At 38.8% G+C, this 22596-nt stretch overlaps 1 protein-coding gene across 2 annotated transcripts in view; it reads left to right on the plus strand.

The window, feature by feature from the left end:
- The window catches only part of slc17a5 (solute carrier family 17 member 5), a 37736-nt gene that overhangs the window by 9362 nt on the left and 5778 nt on the right, over positions 1-22596 (plus strand). Inside the window, exons 3-9 of one of the 2 annotated variants that reach the window (XM_043680479.1) lie at positions 3044-3277; positions 4833-4920; positions 5910-5996; positions 8816-8934; positions 9981-10139; positions 14737-14869; positions 20460-20607. In XM_043680479.1, the coding sequence (XP_043536414.1) occupies positions 3044-3277; positions 4833-4920; positions 5910-5996; positions 8816-8934; positions 9981-10139; positions 14737-14869; positions 20460-20607 (968 nt within the window). The remainder of the gene's footprint in view (positions 1-3043; positions 3278-4832; positions 4921-5909; positions 5997-8815; positions 8935-9980; positions 10140-14736; positions 14870-20459; positions 20608-22596) is intronic. The other variant, XM_043680488.1, reaches the window with a different exon arrangement.

Raw genomic sequence — 22596 nt, forward strand, 5'->3', positions numbered from 1 at the left:
GAAGAAATTATCTGCCTCCCTCAGATGCGAACTTGGCTCCCCCTACCCCCACCACCATTCCTGAAGAAGGGTTATACCCAAAAAGTCGACTTCTCCATCTCCCTATGCTGTTTGGCTTGCTGTGTTCTTCCAGCTTCATGCTTTTCTACTTTGGAATTCAGCATCTGCAGTTTTTTTTTGACTCTAAATAAATCTACACCACTGTGAAATCTCTTCAAAGGATACCCACTTTAAAGAAGTGCTCTGCCTCCCTCAGACATGAACTCAGCTTCCCCCATCCCTACCTCCATTCCATTGGCAGTCAAACTAGTTTTGGGACTGGTATACTTCTGGGAGTGTCTTGTTGAAATTTAATTTCATATTTGGAGTAGGTGGTAAGATTTATAGATCCAGGCTGGATGGCTAGTCAGTTTAACTTCAGCGGTAGGGAAACTTCTAGAAACTATTATTTGGGATAAAATTTAATAATCGCGTGGAAAAATGTGAATTGATTCAGAAAATTCCACATGGATTTGTTGAGGGAAAATTGAGTCTAACTAATGTGCTGGAGCTTTTCATAAAGGCAATATAGAGGGTTGATGAGGCAAGCCAATTTATATAGTGTACATAACTTGCAAAAGACACGATACAGTGCAACACAACAGACTTGTCAGGAAAGTTATAGGTCGTGGAATAAAAGGAACAGGTTTCCCACCAAGAAGAGAGAAGCCAGCAGTGTTAAGGAAGACCAAGTTCTTCTATTAAGTTGCACAGTTTCTTGAAAAAAGAATATTAATGTTTTTTTCCTTCATTTATCATTGGATCAATACTCTGTAATACCGTAGTTAACCACATGATGGCACACTTGGGAAGGAATTAGTGCATTGGAGAATGGTTCGAGGGATGAGACAAGATTGAAGAAATTGCAACTGTTTTTCTTGGAGTGGAGAAAGCTAAGAAAAAATCTAATAAGTTTACAAAATAATCAAATTTTCAAAATGGAAGCAACGTGCAGAGGTTTTGAAAAAAAATCATGAGAATGGCATTCATTTAAAGTGCTGAGAACAGATGTAGATGTGAAGGCTTCCTCCTGCGCTAGCGATTCTGTGCTTTGCAAGCTGTAATTTGATTTGAAAATTGAATGTACTTTAATATTAATTTGAATAGTATGTACATTTCATTAAGGGTATCTATGTCACACAAGTTAGAATAACACCCTGAAAAGGAGAAATCCAAAGGCATAGCAATATGAATCAGGAAATTCTCCATCATAATGGATTGTTGTACTCCGTCACAGGTTTATTATTGAATTTTACTTCAAAGTTTTTTTAAGATAATTTTTGTAAGTATAAAATTAATCAAGCAACTTGAGGCTATTTTAAAAATTTAAAACTTTTTCCATTGATCACATACCAGACTTAAGCATTCCAAATAACCCACTTTAAAGTTAACATAATTTTGCCCCAGTCAAGTGACATTGCCCGGTTATTATCACTCTATGATTCAGAGTTTTTGCAGTACAGGTTTCAATTCAATCAGAATTTTTCAATCCTGTGCTAACAGGTAATCAAATTTGGCTTTCTTCATTCTTCTTTGTGCTCCCTGCCATCTGGCCTGTCTGAACAAGAAGAGAAAAAACTAGCAATGTTATAGGAACATTGAGTTTTTCTCTTAAGTTGCACAGTATCCCAAAGGTAGAAGACAGAGGGTGGTGGTGGAGGGTTGTTTTTCAGACTGGAGGCCTGTGACAAGTGGAGTGCCACAAGGATCGGTGCTGGGTCCTCTAACTTTTGTCATTTACATAAATGATTTGGATGCGAGCATAAGAGGTACAGTTAGTAAGTTTGCAGATGACACCAAAATTGGAGGTGTAGTGGACAGCGAACAGGGTTGCCTCAGATTACAACAGGATCTTGACCAGATGGACCAATGGGCTGAGAAGTGGCAGATGGAGTTTAATTCCGATAAATGCGAGGTGCTGCATTTGGGAAAGCAAATCTTAGCAGGACTTATACACTTAATGGTAAGGTCCTCGGGAATGTTGCTGAACAAAGACCTTGGAGTGGAGGTTCATAGCTCTTTGAAAGTGGAGTCGCAGGTAGACAGGATAGTGAAGAAGGCGTTTGGTATGCTTTCCTTTATTGGTCAGAGTATTGAGTTGTGAAAGATGTTGTGAAGCTTGAAAGGGTTCGAAAAGATTTACAAGGATGTTGCCCGGGTTGGAGGATTTGAGCTATAGGGAGAGGCTGAACAGGCTGGGGCTGTTTTCCCTAGAGTGTCGGAGGCTGAGGGGTGACCTGATAGAGGTTTTCAAAATTGAGGGGTTTGGATATGGTAAATAGGCAAAGTCGTTTCCCTGGGGTCGGGGAGTCCAGAACTAGAGGGCATAGGTTTAGGGTGAGAGGGGAAAGATATAAAAGAGACTTGAAGGGCAACTTTTTCACGCAGAGGGTGGTACATATATGGAATGAGCTGCCAGAGGAAGTGGTGGAGGCTGGTACAATTGCAACATTTAAGAGGCAATTGGATGGGTGTATGAATAGGAAGGGTTTGGAGGGATATGGGCCGGGTGCTGGCAGGTGGGACTAGATTGGGTTGGATATCTGGTCAGCATGGACCGAAGGGTCTGTTTCTATGCTGTATGTCTCTGACACTGAGTATCATGAAAAAAGAACATTAATGTTTTTCTTTCATTATCACTGGAATACCTTAGCTAACCATATGATGGCAACGTTAGCATAAGGTTCAAGAAGGGCCACCTACCTTCTCAGTGCAACTTCAATTGGTAACGAATGTGTCGTCTTGCCAGTGTTAACCATATCCTAAGTCTGGACAGAAATTTGCACGTTCAATGGAAATTGGATAGTTGAAATATTTCTTCCAAATGATGTGTATGTTAACTAGATGTTGGACCTTTTCATGTGTTATTGATTTATAGAAGTTTAAATGTTTTACACATTATGCACTTATAACACAACTGGCCTAAGGATGTTTTTCTTAATTTTGAAATAAGGTCAATTTTGAGAGGTACTATTTTTACTGGAAATTTTTCTGTTTCTAACAGGGCAAGGTATATAAATGGAATTCAGACATACAGGGATGGATCCTTAGCTCTTTCTTCTTTGGTTACATCGTTACTCAGATACCAGGTGGATATCTGGCAGGTCGATTTGGAGGGAAGCTGTTACTTGGCTTTGGCATACTGGGCACTTCAGTTTTGACCCTCCTGACCCCTCCAGCAGCAGCATTGAGTGCTTACTGTGTAATTATATTGAGGGTTCTTGAAGGTCTGGGAGAGGTATGGTGTAAGTTTTCCTTTCCAAACGTTTAAGCATTTTACTTAATTCAAACATTCAGGTGTGGTTATAAATCAATAGTGACTAACTGTTTTTGACTATTTGGATTACATGATTCCAGGAAGTATAGATCTTCACTGGGAAGGAAGACCGTGAAATTGGCACAATTTGAGTTTTTATTTTAAAACATCATGGTTTTTAAATTGTGATGAATGGTTTTGAATTTTCTGTAGTTATTTAGCTGTAACTAGTTTACTGAATTTCTACTCGTTTATCTGCTGTCAATAATTAATCATTGTTGTCCAAATTACGTATGACTGTTGATAAGGTCATATTGACATAAAAGTTGAGGATGAGGAAAGAAAGTTCCAAGCTGCAGCATATTACAAAGTGTATCCTTTTGAATGATGGAAATTATTTGAATATATCCTTGGACAGCCTTGATTTAGTACTCGCCATGTCCAAAAACAAAATAGTGTAGATGCTGGAAGTCTGAAATACGAACAAGTACTGAAAGAACTGAGGAGGTCAGGCAACGTCTGTGGGTTGAGAAGAAGAGTTAACATTTTAGGTTGAAGGCCTCCTGGTTCTGTGCAAATATTGGATTTTCAAGTTAATATTTTTTGTACTTATTTAGTTAAGCTTTCATATGAAGAAATGACAAATGGGCTTCCCCTAATATAGAATTTATCTAATGATAGAACTTTGAACACCTATAACTACAGAAAAAAATTCCCTAATCAGAATGCTTTGGAAAGTGTAAACCTTTGTCATTAGAAATATTATTGTCATAAAGTTTTATGATTTTAATGTTTACTGATATATAGTATTGAAAAGTAGCATTTGATAAGTGTAAATATGCAATGTTTAGAAAAAATCTTTGCTTTCTAAAATAACTGAAAGTGTTGGAAATCCTCACATCTGACAGCATCTGTGGAGACACAGAAACAACAGTTAATGTTTTAGGTTACTCGCCGTTTTAATTATAACTACATACATAGTAAGAACAGCAAACATTGTAATATTCTCCAACACCATTTTAAAAAAAAGAAAATCAAGCCAAAGATACAGAAAAACAATAAAGCTTCTTCAAACAGGTTGATCTTAAACGAGAGAAGCAGAGAGATTTAAGGTGAAAATGGCTCGGGAATTCAATACATGAAGATACTGCCATGAATGGTTGGGTGGGAGAAGCTGAATCTGAGCAAAACTGAATTCTCTGGACTCCTACATCGCTAACATTTGTAATTGTTGAGTCTGGTGATAAGAAAGACATCACTGAATATTTCAGCAACAGGTGGGTTGTAGCAGTGAGCAATACTACCAAAGCAGAAGAAGGCTGCTTTGGTGATGGGTCAATATGGGGTTACGAACACAGTTTGGTCTAACAGAATGACAAGGTTTTGAATGGGCCTAGTTCAGCCTGACTGGCTGGGGATGTGAATAAAATTGTTGACAAGTGAGTAGAGTTTAAAGAAATGGAGTTTCCCTCCAATTTGGCTGTCACTAGCTTTTAAGATTAAACTTTTTCTTGTGTCTATTCTGATTATGTAATAGGGTGTGACCTTCCCTGCCATGCATGCAATGTGGGCTAAATGGGCACCCCCTCTTGAACGGAGTACACTCCTCAGTTTATCATATGCAGGTGAGTTCATTCATAGAATCTCTGATGTCTAAGCAGGCCGTTTGGCCCATTGAGTTCACACTGCCACTGAGCATGCCACCCCTGTAACCTTGCACTTCCCATGGCTAATCCATTCAGCCTGCACATCACTGGACACAATGGGCAATTTAGCATGGCCAGTCCACCTCGCCTGCACATATTTGGACTGTGGGAGGAAACAGGAGCTCCTGGAGGAAACCCACACAGACGTGGAAAACGTGCAAATTCCGCATGCAATTGCCTGAGGGTGGAATTGAACCTGGGTCCATGGTGCTAACCGCTGAGCCATTGTGCTGCCCATTGTATAGAACCTACCAAAGGTGGTGCTGAGTGAGTGGATTCAACATTAGTTATAATATTTTTTAATAAAAGTGTCATTGTCAGTTTCATATTCAACCCACTCATTGATTTATTCACCTTTTTTTAAATCAATATCCTGATAATATAAACATTTGGTGTTTAAACAAAACAAATCTCAAAACAAAATCATTGACATTTGTTTTTTGCAATGGTTTGTGTATTAAAAGGGATCCTGATTGTGAAACACTATTCTTCAGAGGTTCCTCTCTTGTTTTCTGCCCAGTCCGTTCTTGGATCAAGTTGCATTCATTATCTGATCTACAATGTTCAGTTATGTTTCACATGTTGCATGTGTTTCTAAATGAAAATGTAATGATCTGCATCTGGTTTTAACCTCTTTATGTCAGTATTTGTTCTTGGAATATACAAGAAAGTTTTGAACTTTTCTAGTGCCATTACAATAAACTTGTTGATTTGTAGGGAAATATTGTGTCCAATTTATGTAAAATTACAGTGAGATTTGTGGGGTAGATGTCCACTCTCATTTGATGGGCTGTTTTAAATGACTATTGAAACTGAATACTAATTTGGATATGGGTATCCATTTAGTACCCAAAATACTTATCAAGTAGTGGGGTGGTTTCTAAGTCTGGAATCTTATTACTTTCTAGGTGCTCAATTTGGAACAGTCGTTTCCCTCCCATTGTCTGGAATGATTTGCTATTACTTAGATTGGTCATATGTATTCTACATATTTGGTAAGATTTTCTAATTGATGACTATAAACTGTCTAACATGCAAAGTATTCTCCGATATTTTATTTGTCTTGCTTTCCTTCTACACTCTTATCTCAAATGTCTACTGATATTTCCTGTTTAGTTAGGAATATGCATGTGTGAAGTAGGAAGGAATATTTTATTTTCCCTGTTCATTTCTTAATAATCTTGAGAGAAGGAAGCTGGTGCAATTATCAGTAAAAAGGCCACTGTGTTTGTAAATATTTAACCTCAGTTGCCATTTTTGCTGATCTCATTGTACGTTGTCCAGGAGAACCCACTCAGTTTTATCCCCCATTGACACTGGTAGTATCCCTTTGCAGCCCTTGTCAGAAGCAGCCATCTTTGGGGGTTACACTCAGGACATTGCTGGTCTGTATGCTGCTGTACAATGTGAAATGAAATTATTATTCTTGTCCTAACAAGAGTTCTAATAATCCTTGGTGAAAATTTAAATTCTCTCGTGACACACCTTGACACCTGTAATTATGTGGCTATGCTTTTTTTTGAGAATATGGATACAAGTGCTTTGTTTGTAGTAAAGGTAATTAAAATGATGAGTAATCTTTATCATAGGAGAAAGGCCACGTGTAGAAAGTTCATTATTGGTGCATATAATTCTGCAGCTGGTTTCAGACCTTTAGTCTGATTAAAATGCTGTTAATTGCATACAGGACATTGAGAAGCAATGCCATACTTTATGACAAATTCTCATATGTAACCATTGTTTTTGGATGCAAATGCTTGTAATATCATTTTGATAATTGTGGAGGCTTACCTATTCATAGCTTTGGATATCTACCAGCAAATTAAAATTAAATTAGCTACAAGGTTGTTTGTCATTAAATTTCATCCTGAACATATCCAGAGCTGCCTGTTGAGGTGGCCCCATACAGTAGGGACCAATGGTTTTTCCATGGGTGTCTCATTGTGTCAAGCTATGTAAACATAGAACTAAATCCATTTGGTGGATGTATTATTGATTTGTTTTGATTTATTTATTGTCACATGTCACAAAGTACAATGAAAAGTGTTGTATACTATCACCACTCTCTAATGCCATCTTAAAACAAAAATAAACTAAAACATCAAATATAAAGGCAGGAAAATGAATAAAGAAAGTGTCCAACTTTACTGACCTTCTTAAGTGTTCCATCATGGGCCTGGTGGCCAGGTTTGAGTCCCCTTTGCTGAGCCATTGCTGCTGGAATGAAAGTTTTCACTCTTAGGTGCCATCTTTCCTCCACTAACACCCTCGCCATTTACTTCTTGCTGGTCCTTGCCAGTGCAAACACCACTGGACTAATCTCAACTCTGTTGCTGCTATGAGTCCACTTTGGGCCCACGTCACTAATGCTGCTGATAACGCCAGGTCTCGTACTGGGTCCAAATCCACTGCCTCCATGGATCTACACTGGATGTAGACATAGTCAGGAAACTAAATTTGCCTCTGCAGCAGCAGCCATGAGTTGGCGCTGGGACCATCTTGATGAAGTAGAAGCCCTGATAATCCAAACCTACCACTGCCACAAGTCCATGCTGCTGGGCCCACTCGAGCCTGTGCAGTGGCTCGAGTGGGCCCAGCAGCACAGGCTCAAGGGGAAAAAAGCAGGAAAGAAAAGAAAAGTGGATGGACTGGACGAGCCCCTGGCCACAGCAGCCCTACCCTGTCAACATCTTACCGGAAGACTGCCAAATTTGGTTTTGTTTTGGGATCAGTTTTTTTTTTAAAGTAAGTATTAGATTCCAGGGACTTATTAAAAGAATCAAGCCACAATATTCCACTGTTTTGATTAAACAAACTTTTTGTTTGTTGAGGCTGATGTGGGTAAGAGACAAACTATGGTAGAACATCTCTCTCAGCATTTCAAAAGTGAATGCGGTTAAGACAAATGGCATCACCCAATGCATATACTGTATACAGACCAACATTAATGACGGTACAAGGAATTCCAATTCCTTTCTTTTAGAAGATGTAGCTTTGTAATTCCTTCAAATGCCACTGTTTCAGATCACTTCAGTGCTCATCTGGTAGCTCACTTTCCTTTTCTAGGTCTAGACTGCTGTGAATTCTGGAAACTGTAATCCATTACTTAGCTACAACTCCAGCCTTCCACAGACTGCTAGCTTCACTGAACCTGTACTACCCATTGTTTTTCGTCTTGCTCAACTGTACCAACAGTATTGCTTGTGGGCTTTTCAATTCCCATAGACAGTTACACTAAAGAATTAGAGACTTCTTCTGAGCCCCTCACAGCTTCCAGAAAGTTTGAGAGCCCTGGCTCCTAGGCTTCCCCTGAGTCGTAACTGCACAAAGCTATCCAACCTCTTCCTGAGTCCCACTGACACAGCCTTCTGAGGAACACAGCTTAACCACACCACTTTTCTGCATCAATCCTGCTTCTTTCTCTGTTGCACTGTCCAACTGACTGTAACTTTGAACTCCACGTGAATGATCCTTAAACTGTTTTGAGTGAACTATTCTCAGCATTTTACAAAAATCTTTAGTTGCAGTGTGGGGATGCCTCAGCAGGACACTTGTAGGGAAGACTGCCATCATTTACCGCAAATTTTAGTTTCAGCATTAATCTGCAATTCTGCTAATTACTGAAGAAATCATGGACAACTGATGATTTTAATTTTACTGCATTGCATAAACCAGGCCATTATCAATTATTGTATGTAGAAATAGTTTTCACAATTATGCATACCAATTTGTGAGAATTTTAAGATATAACTTATTCTGCTGTATAAATCTCTGCATTTTGCCTTTTAATAGCTTGTTTTTTTTAAAAAATCAGGTGCATTTGGAGTGGCCTGGTGCCTGATATGGTTTGTGATGATTAGTGACACACCGGAAACCCACAAAACTATATCCAGGGCTGAGAGAGTGTATATAATGAATTCACTTTGTGGCCAGGTAAGATGACGACAGTCAAAGGTAATTGATTGAACTAGTACCAAACAAAAGCCTACTATTTTCCATCTTAAACTTCAATTGACTCAACATTCACAGACTCTGGAAGGGACATTTTCACTACCATGGTCAGAAAATACCTCTGTAAACATCCTAGCTTTTATTTTAATATTATTCTGGTTTGACTCCCCTTCTCACTCATGTTTATGTACGTGCCCTATCAAATTCTTTAATAATCCCACTTCTGATCTAATGCTGGAGGTAAGGTAAAGCAGCTGAAAATTGTTCAGACATAGATGCTGCCCTGTGAAACCCTGCATTGAATTACAGGGACTGAGGTCATTAAACTTCAACAATCACAATTGTCTGTCTTTGTGTCAGGCCTGATGACCAGGGTAGTGGTTATGGAATTCAGCTATTTTGTTTATCATGGAGTCTGAAGCTGAGTAGTACCTGCAAAACCTAAAGTTGAAATAAGTGAGCTGATTATTGTTGAGTGAGTGCTTGTTAGCACTGTGGACAATTCCTTCCACCACCATGGTGATTATTGGGAATATTTGACTGAAATGAACTTGATTGACTCTTTGTCAGGACACATCTGCATAATTTTTCAGGCTTTTCAAATTACATTTCCAAATAAGCTTGCTTCCTCAATATAGTAAGTTCCTTCATTTGGAAATAATTTGTTCGCTATTGATCCTGAAGAGTAAAGTAGACAAGCCAAAGTGTACTTTGTTTTGAACAGGTAGTTGAACAATCTTTCTAAGATTGAAATGAGGCTTTTGTGCTTATCATGAAGTGGGGAAACTTAATTAAATTTTAATTGTTCTTTAAGAGTAGTTTTAAAATGATATGTAAAAATACAAAACAAGGTTTAAAATAATCAACATTGTTTAAACTTAACAGTAAAACTTATTTGATAAAACATAAGGACATAGACAAAAATAACATTCAGTTTGATTTATTTGTAGCATTTTCTGCTAGCATTAGCATTTGGGTTGCTTTCTCCTTTAATAACGTCTGCATTTTGTTTTGTTTCATTTCTGTAGCATTCTTTAAATAATAATGTACCCTGGAGATCTCTATGGCAATCTTTGCCACTTTGGGCTATAATCGTTCCTCATTTTTGCTACAACTGGACTTTTTACACATTATTAACCCTACTGCCAACATACATGGAAGAAATTCTACAATTTGACATTAAAGAGGTAAGTCTGACAAGGTTGTTATTTTCGCTTATTGAGAACTTAGTCTTTTTTTTACGATAACTTTGAAAGAAACCATCAAATTGGAACTAAATAGTCTATCCCAGTCTTTTTAAGTTGCTTTGTAAAATATTAGAATATGTTGCAGATTGTGGCTTCATGAAAATTATTTTTAATCATGCTATTGCTAAAAATATGATCATGACCACTCTTCAATGCCAGTAATAATGCTCATTATTTATTTACCTTAGATCATTCCAACACCGGCTGGCAAATATTAGAAGCTTATAATTTGGGGGCTGTTCCCCCTCATAGAGTTTCAGGATTTGCACCAGATACTATTCTTAGTTCAGTGTCATCAATTACTTCTGCAAATTGACTTGTATAAGAGCAGAAGTATGCTATTCAGCCGATCAAGTTTGCTTTGCCACTGAATGAGATCATGGCAGATCTGATCATCCTCAACTTTTTTGCTCTTTCCCCACAAACCTTGATTCCTTTACTGATTAGAACTTTGTCTACCTCAGCCTCAAATACACTTAATGACACAGCCTCTACAGCTCTCTGTAATAAAGAATTCCACAGATTCACTACTGAGTGAAGAAATTCCTCCTTGTGAACAAGTGACATCTGGTCTATATGTGAGAAGTTTTAATTTCTGGAGCTGAGATCTTTTTTAAAAACTCAGATAAAGAAGAAAAAGTCCTGTAGTGATACGGATTTGTTTGTATTGGGTGTGTTTTTCAATTGGACATAGTAAACATTGAGAAGCATGAACTTCCTTTCTGTTTGGAAGGATAGGAATTCTTTTGTGCTTGCCTGTGTACATGTAGGTGTTGGGGTGAGGCTGGACCCATAGCTTGGAAAACTTGTGTATTTTAGTTTGCAGTGGTCCAGGTGGAACTTGGATCCAAGAAACAGATTCTCCTGAAGAAAGGACATAGAATAGAATTGCCAGGAAATAACTTACCTCAATGGAAGGATTTTAGTTTGAAAATTCTGGACTGGAACTCATTAGAATTCTGAAGTGAAGGAATTATTTGAAGTTGAGAGAGTCTAAGCTCAGTTGTGATACAGTTTAAGGAAGTGGCTACCAAACCGTCAAGACTTGGAATTGAAAGAAACAGTTAGTCCTATAGACGTGGTAGAGCAGAAATCCCTCTCGATTTTGAGTACTGTAAAGTGTTGAGATGATTGGGATTCCACTTCTTACTGAATTTCAAAATTTTTCCATTTGTGTTCTATGTAAATAGTTCAGGTTTATTTCTTTGTGTGCTTTTGCATAATAAACTTCTGTTTAATTGCTTAATTGTTATTTCATTAATTTTAGTTTTATTTCAGTGAAAGACCACGTGTTAAATAGAAACCACACGAAATATCTATTAAGTCAGATTTCAGTCTCGGATCTAACTTGCATGTTGCCATGTGAATGGCAATTTCTTGACTCAGATTTTTTTTTAAATTAACTTAGATTTAGTGCAGGGTGTAGCTGTAATTTGAAATCATCTTGTCTAAAACTTGGCTAAATGTCAGGAAATTTTAGGGTGGTGAAATGTGCAGAAGCTGATAAATGGACTTAAATGCAGAGATGTGACGTACTGCACTTTCAGAGTAGGATAACATATGGGATAACAATATACCACAAATCGCAAGATTTTGAAAAGTGCAGATGAGCAGAGAGACCTCTGTGTGTCCATGTACACAAGCCATAAACATATTTTTCAAAAAAGAACTTAAAGATTTATAAACAGAAGAATAGGCTGGAACAACAAAGAGCCCATACTAAAACATTCCTAATCATGTGGCATTTGTTGTATCCAAGACTAATTTGTTTTTAATCCATCATCTAAACATCTATAATCATACCATAGACACACTAATTCAGTTCACCACTAACCCGGCGCTGTTTGAATGCCTTTACCTATCGTTGGTTGTCCGTATCATAATTTTCCTGCTTTGAGCTTTCATTTGGTTATATTATGATTTTGAAATTTTTGATTCTGCCACATTTAAGATGTCACTGTAGATACAGAATAATTTTACATTTTAAAAATTAAGTGATTTCTTAGGGTATTCAGTTTACAAAAAAAACACAATGTGAGTAGGTACTAAGACCCAGGACCTGTTCTGCCAAGTTAATCTAAGACTTATACCCATCCCTGTTCCATACCCCTTAATACATATAACTAGTGAGGAAAAAGAAAATCACACTCAGACTTAAAGTCTAGATATCATTTTGATTAAGTTTATAGTGCCCTTTCTCCAAGGCTAGTATATTTTTAAGGTATGGTGCCCAAAATTACTAAGTACTCTAGCTGTGGCACAACCAGGGCTTTGTATAACTAGTTTAACTTCTACCCCTTGTGTTCTAGTCCTCTAGATAAAAAGTGTTACATGACATTAGTCTCCTTGTGAATTCTGTGCCTATCCATGATATTTTAATATCCTGTGAGTAATTAATATCAATGGTAAAGAATATCCTTTTATTAAAAGCATTTCAAGTTTGGAAAGCGCAATTACTTCTAAGAAACAAAACCAAAAATTGCTGAAAATAACTCAGCAGAAGGGTCATTGGATCTGAGATGTTAACTCTGTTTTCTCTATACAGATGCTGCCAGATCTGAATTTTTCCAGCAATTTCTGGTTTAGTCTGATTTCCAGCATCTGCAGTTGTTAGTATTTTTTGTTATCTTTTTAAGTCCTTTTCTAATGACAGATACGATGTGAACAACTTGAATATTGGAATACAATAAAATTGCAAAATTTGCTGATTATGCTGAACTTGGAGTTGTGGTAAACAGTGAGAATACCCATTAATTACAAGGTGGCATTGTTAGGCAGAATGGGTACAAATTGTAAAAATGGAGGTGTGAGGTGATGAACTTTGGCAGAAAGGTTAGGGAGAGGCAGTTTTATGGCATAATTCTGTAGAATATAGAGATCTAAGGTGTTTCAAATTCAATTATTTATGAAGGTGATGGAGTATATTGAGAGAATGGTTAGCAAAGCATGTGGGTTTTGGGCTTCATTAATAGAATTGAGTTCAAAGTCAGGGAGGCTTTGGTGGACCTTGAATAAAGTACTGGTTAGAACACAACTAGAAGGTCATGTCTAGTTGAGAGACTTTTGGAAGGATGTATAGGAGATCTACCAGAATGATTCTAGGGATAATGGTTTGTTCTTGAGCAACAGAGATTGGGGGATCTGATAGCAGTATATGAGTTTATGACAGGCTTAGGTGAAGTTGATGAAGAGAAGCTATTTATATTAGTTGGTGGTGTAAGGACAAAGGAGAAGCTTTGGGGTAGAGATACAGAGAATGAGAGGAAGAACTTTGTAAGATAGTTGAATGGCAGTGATCTGGAACTCTGTCCATGAGTGAGACTTGATCAGTGATTTCAAAATTAAATTGGCTGGGCAATTAAAGGAAATAAGCTTAATGACTTTGATCCTAAACGGGACTAGCCTCATATTGGAAATGTAACAAAGCTTTTTAAATGATCATGGAACTGAAAGATGCACGTGCTAAATCAGCAAGCTCTTTGATTAGATTAGATAGCTTACAGTGTGGAAACAGGCCCTTCAGCCCAACAATTCCACACTGACCCACTGAAGCGCAACCCACCCAGACCCATTTACCCCTTCACCTAACACTACGCACATTTTTGGATTGTGGGAGGAAACTGGAGGACCCGGAGGAAACCCACGCAGACACTGGGAGAATGTGCAAACTCCACACAGGCAGTCGCCTGAGGCAGGAGTTGAACCCGGATCTCTGGCGCTGAGGCAACAGTGCTAACCACTATGCCAGCTTGCTGCCCACACTCTCTTACTGAGCAAAAGGCAGTTGATGCTTGAAAATTAGATCATACACCTATCCAAATAATTCTTCATGGAACAACATCTCTACGTAAACTTGTGTTTATCCAAAATTCTGCTCATATTATCATCAAATCCTATTCATGCGTCACTCTCTGGTACTAGCTGACCTATGTTGTCTTCCAGCCTGACAATTGCCTGATTTTTAAAATACTCATCTTTCTTTCAAAATTTTCCATGGCGCCTCCACCCTTCGCCACCTTTTTACTTTCTCTATACCTAAAGTCTTTGAGATCCACCAATATTTGCACATCTGTCGTCTTAGTTGCCTTGATCATTGACAATTGTGTTTTTAGCTGATTGGGCTCTAAACTCTTAAATTCCTTCTCTGAAACTCTCCAGCTTGCTCCACCTTTCAGGCAGTCCTTAAAATCTACTACTTTGACCAAGTTTTTAGTCATCTGTCCCCATAGTTCCTTCTATGGCATGGTGACAAATTTAATTAACAATCTTGAAGTGCCTTGAGACATTTTGCTACATAAACAATTTATATAGCCCCTTCATCTCAGTCTGTGTTGAGTAGTGTAATTTGAGTTACAATTCCAGACTTTTGCTTCTCAGAAATAGTTTCCCTTCAAAGATTGTTAGGGGTGAAGTCCATTAGTGGGTAAATTTTCAATGGTCAATGGATAAACATTATTTATTGTTATATTCTTGTGCTCATGCTTTAATTTGTGCAGAAGTTTGTACTGCAATATAGCTAATTACTTTGTTTATGTAGAATGGCATTTTATCTGCCCTACCGTATTTCTTCTGTTGGATGGTGATGATTACTACTGGGTTCATTGCTGATTGCCTGATAAAAAATCACAATTTTACTACATCTGCTGTGCGTAAAATGTTTACCATTATAGGTAAGATGTTTTAAATTTTAATTTGTTGTGGCTGAAAACACTTTTGAGAAATATACTTTTAAATTCTGATGTAGAAATCCATGATAGTGTAAACGTATTGGTTTAGAATGTAATGGTATTGGGGACTTCACCAAAGCTTTATGGGATTTGGAGGTAAAGTTGAGATATACAGTGTCAGTAGAAATGCAATAGCTATATGGATGGGTATGTAGATAGATTCCACATTGACAGTTAGTTGGTAAAACGAAGCAAAGGATGTTATTGGTTAGGTAATTGATTTAAAATAGGAAATTACATAAATAGAAGATAGTGTATATGCATAACAAAGACCACATTTTGGATCTTTGAGATGATTGGTCATTGGTTGGAGTTGGATTTCAGTGTGTAGCTTGAGCAAGGAAGTGAAGAAGCAAATAATTACAAGCAGTAATTCAGCAGAGATCACGGGTTTATTGTGAGTAAAATTGGTTAAGCATTGTTAGGCTGTGGTTTTCTTTATAAGTAAAAGAATTTGGCATTAGCAAGCGTTTTTTAAAAGTATTGATGAAAAAAAGTAAATATTGTTTCTCTATATGACACTGGTCAGGTCCCATTTGGTTGCTTTTTGACCAGAATTGACTAGGAACTGGAAAAGAACTCAGCTGAAACTTTACCAGCAATCATAAATCTGTGGACTAAACTATCTAGGAAAACTTGTAAATTAAAAACATAAATTAGTTTGCAGCAATTTGGTGAAGTTGGGAAGGTTTGGATCAACAGATGTTGAGAATGGGCAGGGATGACCCATTCACTGTCTCTTTTTGATCCAGTAGAACAATTTGCATGATTGATACCAAAAACTAGCCACCAGGATACATGAACATCAACTAGCCACAAAAAGACATGACCCACTCTCTCACTAGAATCTTTACATACAGATGAGAAAGGAGACCACTTTGATTAGGGCAACACATCCATCCTAGGACAAGCCAAAGAGGGATACATGCGAGAATTCCAACAAGCTTGGCATTCCAACCGGAACTCAATCAACAAACATTGACTTCGATCCCATTTACCACCCCCTGAGAAAAAGAACGGGAAATTACGTCACCACAGGAAATGATGTCATCAACCCAAGAAAACCTAAACACCAATAAAAGTGGGCCATAGCACCAGTGCTTCATCCGGAGGCTCACTGATATTACCTAGTATGGTGACATACCTACATCCATGATTGATATCACATGGTTGCAAATACATGTGTAAGATACAAGTTTTTAAAGAGTTAAGTTTGGACTTGAGTGGCAAGTTGGGCAAATGCATGGCAAATGAAGTATAATGTGGATATATGTGAGGTTATCTACTTTGATAGCAAGCAAAAGAGGCAGATGATAAATTGGGAAAAAGGAAGGTAAACTAAAGCTGAATTTCCTTGTACATAAGTCGCAGAAAGTATGCATGCAGGTGCAACAGGCGGTGCAGAAGACAAATGGTATATTGGCCTTCATAGCAAGAGGATTAGAGCCCAGGCGCAGGGATATCTTGCTGTAATTATACAGGGTCTTGGTGAGATCACATTTGGAGTATTGTGTGGGGGTTTGATCACCTTATGTGAGGATGGATGTTCTTGCTATGGAGGGAGTGCAACATAGGTTTACTAGACTGATACCTGGGATGGTAGGACTGAAGAGAGGCTGATTGGTTAGGATTATATTCACTGGAGTTCACAAGAATGGAGGGAATCTAATAGCTATAAAACTTTAACAGAATTAATGCAGGAAGTATGTTCCCAATGACCAGAGAATCCAGAGCCAGGAATCACAGTCTAAGCATATAGGATAAGCCATTTAGGATTGAGATGAGAAATTTTGTCACCCAGTGTGATGATCTTGTGGAATTCTCTGCCACCAAAAGCAGTTGAGGCCAAATACTGAATGTTTTCAAGGAGTTACATTTAGTTCTTGAGGCCAAAGACATCAAAGGGGATTTGGATGAAAGTGTATACTTATAACGTTTAGCCATGACCATATTGAATGGAGGTGTAGGCTTGAAGGATTGAATGGCCTACTCCTCTTTTCTTTGCTTCTGTGTAACTGTAGGATGGTTTATATAATTTTAGCTTGTATTGCTTTTAAATTTAGAAGGCTGTGGGATATTCTGATTCAATGATTCTCAAACAGTCTTTGTTCAGAAGCCTCTTATTTGAATGGATTGAAAATCACTAAATTAAGAAAAAATGGCTTTCTGTTTAAACTTGTACTTTGGCATCCTTTCCCAGTGTTTAACTATGTGGTATTTAATTTTTTTAAAAGATATCCTCTCAAACAAATTTAAACTCACTTGGTGTCTGCTACCAGCTAATTGCAGGTCTGCTTAGAGGTCTTGGTGCCATTCTCCACACTCCTCTAAATATAAACAAAAAGATAAATAACTGTGGATGCTGGAAATCTGAAACAAAACAGAAATTGCTGGAGAAACAAACAGATCTGGCAGCATCTGTGGATAGCAAGCAGAGTTTACATTTTGGGTCCAGTGACCTTCAAAACTATTTGCTCAAAAAGTATATATACTAAAGGAGGAGTAACAGGTGGGAGTAAAAGAGTAGACGATAGATGGAGCCTACAAGGAGAGAACAATAATTGGTCTGACAAAGAGATGAATAATGGTGAGCTGGAGAGAAAGAAAAGCTGATAATAGGGACTATTAGGGAGTGAGAATGGGTTGGCTATGATGAAGGTAGCCCATGTGGTGACAGGGCCATGGTATGGGACTGGGGTAAAGGCTATGGAGTGAGGTATTCGGGCCCTAAAATTACTGCATATTAAGTCTTGAAGCTTGCAAGGTCCCCAAGTGGAAAATTAGATGTTCTTCCAGCTTGCACCGAGCCTCACTGAGCACTGCAGTGAGTCCAAGACAGAAATGTGGGCCAGGGAACACCAGCAATCTGTTAAAATGGCAGAGAACTCGAAGCTTGGGGTCATTTTTGTGGACAGATTGTAGGTGTTCTGCAAAGTAGTCACCCAGTTTGTGGTTCATCTACCCAGTGTAGCAAGGACCACATTGTGAGCAGTGAATTTGGAGTCAATTGCAGTAAATTGTTGATTCACCTGGAAGATGAAGTGATTGCTGGGTTTTTTGTTGAGATTTTTGAATCATTGATAGTCACAGGTGAGGTGCTGAAAGACTCGAGGTTGGCTAACCTGGTGCCATTATTTAAGAAAGGTGGTAAGGAAAAGCCAGGTAACTTTAAACTGGTGAGCCTGACATTGGATAAGTTGTGGAGGGAATCCTGAGGGACAAGATTTACACTTATTCGGACAGGCAAGGACTGATTGGGGATAACCAACATGGCTTTGTGTGTGGGAAATAATGTTTCTCAAACTTGATTGAGTTTTTGGAAGAAGTGATGAAGAGGATTGATGAGGGCAGAGCGATGGCCGTGATTTATATGGACTTGAGGCAGTTAACAAGGCTTCTCATGGTAGACTGGTTAGCAAGGTTGATCACAGGGAGAACTAGCCGATTTGATACAGAACTGGGACGAAGAGTGAAGACCGAAGGTAGTGGTGGAGGGTTGCTGTTCAGACTGGAAGCCTGTGACCAGTAGTATGCCACAAGGATTGGTGCTGGGCCATTGGTTTTTGTCATTGATATAACTATTTGGATGTGAACGTAGGATGTGTGGTTAGTACATTTACAGATGATACCAAAATTGAAGGTGTGGTGGACAGCAAAGAAGGTTACCTCAGTACACAGGGATCTTGATCAGATGGGCCAATGTGCCAAGGAGTGGCAGATGGAGTTTTATTTAGATAATTGTGAAGCGCTGCATTTTGGAAAGGCAAATCAGGGCAGGACTGTTACATTTAATGGTAAGGTCCTGGGAAGTGTAGCTAAAAAAGTGTGCAGGTTCATAGTTCCTTGAAAGTGGAGTCGCAGGTAGATAGCATAGTGTAGAAGGTGCTTAGTATACTTTCCTTTATTGGTCAGTGCATTGAGTTGGGAGGTCATGTTGCAGCTGTACAGGATGTTGGTTGGCCACTTGGAATACAGGTAACCCACACTTTTCAAACATTCGCTTTACGCAATTTTGATTTTAGAAAAGCCCTACATTAGTTTTTGCGAATCTGAAGAGTTTTGCTTTTAAGAAAAACTGTGTACTTTTTGCCAAATAAATTGTGCATCTTCGCTTTTATGCCATTTCTGGCTTACAAAAGGTTTCCTGGGAACCCTCTAGTTTTGGATAGCAGGTCTACCGGTGTTGTATACAATTCTGGTCTCCCTTCTATAGGAAAGATGTTGAGACTTGAAAGGGTTCAGAAAAGATTTACGAGGATGTTGCCAGGGTTGGAGCAATAGGGAGAAGTTGAATAGGTTGAGGCTGTTTTCCCTGGAGCACCAGAGCTAAGCGGTAATCTTTAGAGGTTTATCAGATCATGAGGCGCATGAGTAAGGTAAGTAGACAAGGTCTTTTCCCTGAGGTGGGGGAGTCTCGAACTAGAGGACACTGGTTTAGGGTGAGAAGGGAAAGATTTAAAAGGGACCTAAGGGGCAACATTTTCATGCAGAATGGTGCATGTATCGAATGAGCTGCCAGAGAAAGTGGTGGAGGCTGTTAGAATTAAAAACATTTAATAGACTTGTGGATGGGTATATGAATAGGAAGGGTTTAGAGGGATATGTGCCAAGTGCTGGCAAATGGGACTAGATTAGTTTAGGATATCTGGTTGGTATGGATGAGTTGGATCGAAGAGTGTGTTTACGTGCTGTACATCTGTGACACTGTCGGGGGTCCCTGGACCCGAAATGTTGACGCTGCTTTCTCTGCGGATGTTGCCAGACCTGCTAAGTTTCTCCAGCAATTTCTGTTTCTGTTTCAATCCTCTATCGATGTCCTCCTATGAAGGAACCTACCCACTTAACGCTGTATACGTTGCAGTTGCACTCTGCAACCAACATCTAGAAACAGCACCCATTCACCAACTCTTAGTCATGGTATTATGGATGGTCCTTAACCCCTAATGTTAACCCTATTAGGCAAAGATTTTAATATTTTGAAGAACTCCTGGAAAGTTTCCACAGGTTCCTGGGGGTCGGTTTGAGAACCGCTGATTTAATTGAGATATTTAAATCCAATTGGGTTGGAGAGCACAGAATCTATGCCTAACCAAGGTAATGCTATCCAGCAGCTTTCATCACAATGGGAAATTTCATCATGAGCTGTCAGCCTTCAATCAAATGGAATGACTGAACCAATTCAGCTAACACCAGCTTCCTTTTCGATCCAATAAGATTATCCACTATATAACTAAATCAAGACCTTCATGTAAGGGGTTTTGGCAAGTAGGTATAATCAACTAGGAGAAAGTGAGGACTGCAGATACTGGAGATCAGAGCTGAAAAATGTGTTGCTGGAAAAGCGCAGCAGGTCAGGCAGCATCCAAGGAGCAGGAGAATCGACATTTCGGGCATAAACCCTTCTTCAGGAAGGCTTATGCCCGAAACATCAATTCTCCTGCTCCTTGGATGCTGCCTGACCTGCGCTTTTCCAGCAACACATTTTTCAGCAAGTAGGTATAATTACAATAACAATCTTTTTTGTTTTGTTTAGGTATGGTCGGACCTGCAATTTTCCTAGTTGCTACAGGATATGTGGGGTGTAACTATACAATGGCCGTGCTATTTCTCTCAATATCTTCTGCCTTGGGTGGTTTCAGCACATCTGGTTTCAATATTAATCATTTGGATATTGCACCATCGTAAGTGAACTATTTGAAACTATTGACCCTGTGTTTTCAATCTTCTGCTGAAAAATAAATTAATCTTTCAGTGTCTCCTTTTAATATGAAGAAATCTCTGAAAAATAATTTTTGAAATTGCCTTCTCTCCAGTTTGAACATGAGCATGAGTTACCCAAGTGAGCGGTCCATCTTATTTTCTTTTATCTTTATTCATTGTTCATGTTATACATTAACAACCTGGATAAAGGAACTGAGGGCATAGTTGTGAAGTTTGCAGACGTTACAAAGATTGGTGGAGGGACAGGTAGTGTTGAGGAAGCAGGGAGGCTGCAGAAGTACTTGACCAGGTTTGGAGAGTGGGCAAAGAAGTCGCAAATGGAATGCAATGTAGGAAAGTGAGATCATGCACTTTGCTAGGAAGAACAGAAGTGAAGGTTATTTTCTAAATTGGGAAAGGCTTTGGAAATCTCTAGCAGAAAGGGACTTGGAAGTCCAAGTTCAGGATTCTCTTAATGTTCAGTTTGCAGTTAGGAAAGCAAATGCAATGTTAGCATTTATTTCAAGAGCAGACATGTACTGATGAGGTTGTATAACATTCTGGTGAGACCGTATTTCGAATATTATGAGAGATTTTGAGGCCCGTATCTAAAGAAGAATGTGCTGACATTGGAGGGGTTCCAGAGGAGGTTTAGAAGAATGATCCTGGGATAAAGGACTTGCCATATGGGCACTTGTGGCCTCTAGGTCTGCACTCCATCCAGTTTAGAAGGGTAAGAGAGATCTCATTGAAACCTGCAGAAAGCTTAAAGGCCAAGATAAAGTTGACATTGAGAAGATGTTTCCACTAGTAGGAGAGATAAGGACCCGGAGGGCACTGCCTCATAGTGAAAGAACTTTTAGAACTGAGATGAGAAGGAATTTCTTCAGCCAGAGCATGATGAATCTGTGAAACTCACTGCTGCAGAAGTCTTTGGAGGCACTCATTGAGTGTATCTAAGACCGAGATAGTTGTTTGACAGTAAAAGGATCAAGGGTTACAGGGAAAAAGCAGTAGAATGGGGTTAAGAAATATAATGGCCATGATCGAATGGTCGAGCACAGTTAATGGGCTGAATGGCTTAATTATGCTCTGATATCTTATGATCTTATTAGCAGATTTCTAACAATAATGATCAATCACTCAATGGAGTGAGGTGCATAAATCACATGCAGCATCAGCCATCCTTTCAATCGTTTAAATGTATTTATTCTGCTTTTAATGCAGAAACAATGTCTGATTTGTTGATATTTAGGTTAAATCAGAATTTGTTCATCTGTCTATGAAAACACCAATATAAGATTCGGATTTAAGTCCATAAGATAAAGGAGCAGAAGTTAGGCCATTCAGCCCATCAAACCTGCTCTGCCATTCAATCATGGCTGTTAAGTTTCTCATCCCCATAATCCTTGATCCCTTGATAATCAAAAACCTATCTATCTCAGTCTTAAATATGCTCAATGACTTGGTCTCCGCAGCCTTCTGTGCCAATCAATTCCTCAGATTCACCCTCTCTGGCTGAAGAAGTTTTTCCTTGTCTCCGTTCTAAATGGTCTTCCCTTTACTCTCAGGCTGTGCCCTTGGATCCTAGTCTGTCCAACCAATGGAATCATCTTCCTAACATCCACTCAGTCCAAGCAATTCAGTATTTTGTATGTTTCAATCAGATGTCCCCCTCATGCTTTTAAACTTCATTGAGTATAAACCCAGTGTCCTCAAATGTTCCTCATAGAGTCATAGAGATGTACAGCATGGAAACAGACCCTTCGGTCCAACCCGTCCATGCTGATCAGATATCCCAATCCAATCTCGTCTCACCTGCCAGCGCCCGGCTCCTATCTCTCCAAACCCTTCCTATTCATATACCTATCCAAATGCCTCTTAAATGTTGCAATTGTACCAGCCTCCATCACGTCCTCTGGCAGCTCATTCCATACACGTACCGCCCTCTGTGTGAAAAGTTGCCCTTC

Source organism: Chiloscyllium plagiosum, chromosome 3 (assembly GCF_004010195.1).
Source record: "Chiloscyllium plagiosum isolate BGI_BamShark_2017 chromosome 3, ASM401019v2, whole genome shotgun sequence".
NCBI classification, from domain to species: domain Eukaryota; kingdom Metazoa; phylum Chordata; class Chondrichthyes; order Orectolobiformes; family Hemiscylliidae; genus Chiloscyllium; species Chiloscyllium plagiosum.